This window comes from Dreissena polymorpha, chromosome 3 (genome assembly GCF_020536995.1).
Source record: "Dreissena polymorpha isolate Duluth1 chromosome 3, UMN_Dpol_1.0, whole genome shotgun sequence".
Lineage (NCBI taxonomy): Eukaryota > Metazoa > Mollusca > Bivalvia > Myida > Dreissenidae > Dreissena > Dreissena polymorpha.
The window spans coordinates 111,535,280-111,541,928 of record NC_068357.1 but is presented as its reverse complement, the minus strand read 5'-3'; the positions used below and the strand labels follow the sequence as shown (position 1 = coordinate 111,541,928).

The window sequence follows — 6,649 nt, the reverse complement described above, 5'->3', positions numbered from 1 at the left end:
TTTATAATAAACTTGGCTCACACGAGAACATGGAATCGGTAAAACGGCCTCTAGATCAAATCTTATTTTACCATCTTAGTGGGAGAATAATGTCTTTTAGATAAGCACCAATAAAGGCATATTCTCCCTAATATCTAATTACAAATTAGCACAATAGTTTGTGTATTCCTGTTTAAATAAACAAGATGCAATAATTCCTTAACAAGGTAAGGGCTTCATATTTTGTTTTTACCTTAAATTATATGCACAAATGGCTTATGTTTAAATGATTTAAGTGCACTTAAATCCTTTTGGCACATGTTTTTCCTCTCAATATGTAAAAAAACTTATTGTGCCAAAATGACTTAAGTGCACTTGAAGCATTCTGGCATACACCAGATTTGTCGATAAGCACTTAGTGCACCTTGGTTCTTTCGGATTAACTATGTTGTATTCAAGATGTGATTCCAGGGAATAGTGCATATTGTAGAGCGTTGGAATAACTTTATGAAAGTGCAAAAAAGTGATTTTTGATAAAAAGTGCACTTATCACGTTCTGGCTTTAACCCCTCGATATTTGGACACGTTTCTGTAGGAGTGCGAGCACACTTTAGCACTTGTTTTTTCCTGGCCTACCAAGTTTGGAGATGTTATTGACTTCATTTACGCGTGCTTAGTGACACTTGAGAAAGTGCATGTGTTGCATTTAACTCTCTGCGTCAATCTAAGGGAACACTTAAGACCCCGATTAGCACGGCCATTATGTGTTTCAACAGGGCACGGACTATCTTTCAATCAATAGTATATAATAAGGCAGCGGTTGAGCGAAAGCATAAAATCATCCGATCTTAAGAGCACTGACTTCAAAATTTAAATTATACAGTTAAAGGTAGTTATGTGTGACTCTTACAAGGAACATAAAATGGCTACTCACACACAGGTAAATGGATTAACGTTTATTTCAAATCTGACTTTTAAACGTTATTATCAGTGTTCGTAACAGTAGTTAGTTCTTATTATAGTACTCATATGTTTTGATCAACATACACAACTGTAAACAATTGATTCTTTTTCTCGATCAGCGCCACACTTACATACCGGGGGCAATGATGAAACGGGTGACATTTATTCTTTTTCTCGATCAGCGCCACACTTACATACCGGGGGCAATGATGAAACGGGTGGTCTTCTGTAGAGCATCAGCCGTAGCGTGGAGACGCCACAAGGCGGAATCTCTTGTGCATGTGGTGATTAAGTCTATTTTGCCCTGCTCGCAGTCGTGAGGTGATTGTTCTAGTCTCGACAGGCGATTGTAGCTGTCCTATGGCTGTTTATTTCTGAACAGGCACTTAAAATTGTGTTAATTTTTTCTAGTCTGACTTTAATCTCCTCTTGGTCTTCTTCCGCTCCCAGCTTTGCCATTCTGTCTGCATCATCATTTCCGCGTATCCCGCATTCACCCATTTATGCCGAACTGACTCTCCCATCCTTCTAAATTGGGGCAATTTAATTCCAAAATTAGGGATGTCGAGTATATTTATTTCTATATTTAGATATTTCTTACAGAAATTCCTTTAAGCAAACAGCGTAGACCCAGATGAGACGCCGCATCACGCGGCGTCTCATCTGGGTCTTCGCTTTTTGCCAAGGCCTTTTTTGAGACGCTAGGCAAAAATTGGTTAAAGAGGTTCCGTGTATTCCGCAGTGAGAGGGGTCCACTGGATTACAATTCTGAAGCACTGAATGTTTAGTATCCAAAGGTTTTATCATGATTTTATGATAAATGTCGTTTAGTATATGGTCTACAGCATTTTATAGGGAATTGGTCATTTGCCCTTAAATAAGAGACTAGCGAACAATAAATTATATCTTGCTAATGTTTCTGGAGTTTCACTATGTCTATACATTTGTCACGCTGCAGTCTTAAGTTCGTAGCTATTAAGTGTAGTTGGTAATTATTCATTTGACCATAGCGCTTTCGAACATAAAAAATAATGTTCATGTATTTCGTACATCAAACGAAATAGTTTTATTGAAACAAATCGACATTATACAACTGATGCCTTTTACAACGCATTGATTTATTTTCGGTAGAATGGGGTATAATCATTTTGAAACACAACGAATCATACTGATTTTAGAAACAAAAATCATCGCTTTTTTGGCTTCATAAAACTGTGCAATATTCTTATCTTCGTAGCCTGATGTTTTTCGCTACGTCAGTTTGGGGATTTTTCCGCACGCATAGGGTGTTCTCACGTTCCATGTTCTTATGGTTGTTCCCTTGGTTGAAAGCTCGATCATTGTCTTAGCTCCAGTAGCTAAATGATCGTATTCACCCCTTTAGACAGAAAAACACATATTATATTCAGACTTATACAACAGTACATCCTCTTCAAACTTTAGACTGGCCTTGGAGTGCACGGTCTTTGTAATTCCGGGCCTCGACCAATCCTGCTGAGTATTCTTTTGTCGAGTCCTCATCATTTTCTTTTAGTGGGCTTGGATTACTCTTGGCGTCACGGGCCTCCTTTCCAGGCGGAAATGTTAACTTGGCAAATAAATAGATTTGTTTAAACGTTTTTTTAAATTTTCTTTAATGTATGTATTTAAAACACTATACTATTAGGAAAAGGCTACACTAAGTATAATACCAAAAAAGAGCGTTGATAAAAAAGTTTGCCAACCACGGGAATCGAACCCAGGACTTGTGAACGCAAAAGCGAACGATTACTTTACACCACAGAGGCATTGAGTATTCCCAGGCGAATAATAGAACAGATATAAAGTTTTGATTTTGACCAAATGATTGCAATTAAGGCAAGTTAACTTTTATTAGTTATAACACATTACGTGAACGGAAGAAATCGAGGTAGTCAACTCGTCTGTCGTTTAGTTTAAACATAATTTTTAGATAAATAGGTCGACAAAGACAAAAAAATAATTAATCTCACAATCAGGCAACACATAAACAGAGAACACACTTATGACAGCTACTGTATTTTATTCAGGGAACGGTGGTGCCCAGCAAACCATTCTCAGCAGAGAAGCTTGCTCAGCAACTACACGAGGCTATGGACGGCCTAGGTAGGTTGTGTATGGTAGACTACGCTCTGGTTTGACTGTTTTTGCTACTCGCCAGTGATATTTAACCCATTTATCCCTTACGTCTAGAAAAAAGGCTTTGGCAAACAGCGTAGACCTAGATGAGACGCCGCATGATGCGGCGTCTCATCAGGGTCCGCGCTGTTTGCTTAAAAGAATTGCTGCAAGAAATATTCTAAATATAGAATAAATATACTAGACATCCCTAATTTTGGAAATAAATTGATCCAATTTAGAAGGATGGGAAAGTCCACTAGGCATAAATGGGTTAAGATGAAGATTTAGGTTTTGTCTTGGCGTAAGAACTATTTAGTAGGTTATTGTTATTAGTTATTATCCGGTATTAACTATGTTCTACTCGAAGTTAAAATTGAAGTTAAATATGCCTCTTTACAACAGTACTTAGAATGTATGTGTCGTGTTCTGAGAAAGCTGGGCATAATGCATGTGCGTAAAGTGTCGTCCCCCATTAACCTGCGCAGTCCGCACAGGCTTATCCGGGACGAAACTTTCCGCCTAAACTGGATTTTCGCTAAAAAGAGACATCTTTAAACGAAATATTCCATAAAAGCGGAAAGTGTCGTCCCTGATTAGCCTGTGCGGACTGCACAGGCTAATCTGGGATGACAATTTACGAACAAGCATTATGCCCAGTTTTTCTCACAACACGACACATATACACTCACGTAACAAGAGATAACATTATGGTGCTATCTTTGTTACTAAGGGGGATTATTACAACAGGTAATGGCAAGGAAATTAACCCATGTATGCCTAGTGGACTCTCCTATCCTTTTAAATTGGATTAATTTATTTTCAAAATTAGGGATGTCTAGTATATTTATTTCTATATTTAGAATATTTCATACAAAAACTCCTTTAAGCAAACAGCGCAGACCCTGATGAGACGCCGCATCATGCGGCGTCTCATCTGGGTCTACGCTGTTTGCCAAGGCCTTTTTTCTAGACGCTAGGCATAAAAGGGTTAAATAAGCGTCATTTAATTACTAAGCGGTATTTTACAATAGTGCAGCAAGCTTAGACAATGAAATAGAATGGGTGTTATCTTTATAAGTAATTAGGATGACTTGAATAACCGCCCGGTTATTTCCGAAGTTTGACGTCTGGTTAAGCGGACAATTTTGTCACCCATGGTCAGGTTTTATACTTTTTCTAATTCAAATAACTTACCAAGCGTTCCAATTAAAACAAAATAAATATGTTGTTGTTAATGTACCTTGTTTTAACGACAGGGACGGAGGAGAAGCCGATCATTGACGTCATGGCGTCCCACGACAATAAACAGCGTCAGGAGATCGCGCTCTCGTACAAAACTCAGTTTGGCAAGGTATGCGGGAAAATTGAATTTATGTGATAAGATGCAATCTTTGTTCTCTTACACATGTGTATACAACTCGTAATTGTAAAGCATTTCTGAAAATAAAACAGCAACCAAATTTCGGATTATGATTATAATTGAGTCGCGTTCTGAGAAACTGGGCATAATGCATGTGCGTTTAGTGTCGTCCCTGATTAGCCTGTGCAGTCCGCACAGGCTAATCAGTGACGACACTTTCCACCAAAACTAGATTTTCGCTAAGAAGAGACATCATTTAAACGAAAAATTCCTTAAAAGCGGAAATTGTCGTCCCTGATTAGCTTGTGCGGACTGCACAGGCTAATCTGGGATGACAATTTACGCACAAGCATTATGCCCAGTTTTCTCAGAACGCGACACAATTACAGTCTGATTATATATTGCATATTTATTATGGTTACGATAGACTTTGATTTCGGCCTTTACGCAGCCTCCATCCCCTGAGAAGACGATACATGTTCATAGCGAACTTAAACTACTTGAATGGGCATTTAACTGCTCATAACAATTAAACACGCTATAATTTTACCCTGCGAGCTGTACAAATGTACTCTTATACCATGATGACACTTATGATCAAACACCTTCCATAACCATTGTAGGACCTGCGAGCGGAGTTGAAGTGCGAAACAAGCGGCAATTTCGAGAACCTGCTTGTGGCCCTTCTGGAGACCCCTATCAACTACGACGCCAAGTCTATCAATGACGCCATTAAGGTATATGAACTTGGCAACGCAAGCACCGCACAGTGGTCTCCTCTTCTGTACTGGATTTTATCCAATATCTGAGGAGGTCAAACCTTGCAATGGAGTCATCAAGTTTTTTGTAAATTATACTTGGATTTTAACTCGTTTTATTTGATTAATCTCTTGAGATAATGTATTCATGCCGATTGTAATTATCACACACATGCATGTTTAGCTTATCTAAGACCAATGTGCTAAAAGTGAACATTTTGATCGCCTCTTGGTCGTGGTTCATCGTGCGACGCGAAATGTGCGTCGTCAACATTCACCTTGTGAACAGCATTTATAGCCCAATCTTCCTGAAACATTTGTCACCATAGTATCTTTGCCGACTTTGAATCTGGGTCACGTTAGGTCAAAAGCTTAGTCAGTAGGTTTAATTTATGAAAAAAGCTTGTTGATACTCTATAAGTCAAACTTTTTTCCAATCGTCATGATACTTGGTCAGAACATGTGTTTTATTGACGGCTGAGTTCGAGAAATGTTCCGGTCCATTTTAAATTTTAAAAATTGCCTCCGGGGGGGGGGGGACTGATTTCCTTTTATAGCTATATTGAATCCTTGTGCAATATCAGTAAGTCAAATATTTTGTCCAATCATAATGAAACTTGGTCTTATCATTGCTCATGATATCGCGGCTGAGTGTACGGATCCATTGAAAAACATTATCGCCAGGGGACAGTTTTCATTGTATGGCTATATTGAAACCTTTTAAACAGTCAAGATGTCATATTTTTGTGCAATCTTTATGAAACTTGGTCAGAACAACTTTACTTTTCATATCTCGGCTGAGTTTGAAAAGGGTTCCAGTCCATTAAATTACATGGCCGACAGGGGGTGGGAGTGGCATATTTCCTTATATGGATAAAATGAAACCTTGTGAACTTTATAGAAGTCACTTTTTTATTCATGAAACTTGGTCAGTTAATGTGTTCTTCTGATATCTCAACCTAATTCAAAAATGGTTCCAAGTGAAAATCACGACCCGAAGACCACATTTATATTAAATACAACACAAGCTGCTTAGATTTGTTTAGTGACTAAGATTCTCAGGTGAGCGAGGTTCGAACATTTTAATCGGTTGCACATCCAATAGTTTACTCTGACGTTTCCAAAACGGTTGCCCCAAATTTGTATAATTGTTCGTGTTATTTGATCTTCATTTACTTTTTAGTTCGTGGGCACTGACGAGGGAGCGCTGATAGAGATCCTGAGTTCAAGGTCGAAGGTGCAGATAAAGTCCATCAAGGCGGCTTACAAAACACGTATTAAACTAATTCTTAATCTCGCACTTGCAATTGTGTTGAAACTCTTTCAAGATGTATAATTCATCAAAACCTGTTTTAACAGATGATAAAACCATAATTATAATATAATTTAAATTCCAGTCGAAGCTAATGCAACATAAATGTTCTTGGATGTCTGGTTTTTATACAGCTCA

The 6,649-nt window shown here is 38.2% G+C and overlaps 1 protein-coding gene across 1 annotated transcript; it reads left to right on the top strand.

Annotated features, from left to right (window-relative positions):
- Positions 1 to 753: 753 nt before the first annotated feature.
- LOC127871033 (annexin A8-like) lies at positions 754 to 6,559 on the top strand. Its single transcript, XM_052413657.1, has 5 exons — positions 754 to 919; positions 2,991 to 3,066; positions 4,338 to 4,432; positions 5,065 to 5,178; positions 6,383 to 6,559. The coding sequence occupies exons 1-5, from the start codon at positions 875 to 877 to the stop codon at positions 6,533 to 6,535; spliced, it is 483 nt and encodes a 160-aa protein (XP_052269617.1). The 5' UTR covers positions 754 to 874; the 3' UTR covers positions 6,536 to 6,559.
- The last annotated feature ends 90 nt before the right edge of the window (positions 6,560 to 6,649 follow it).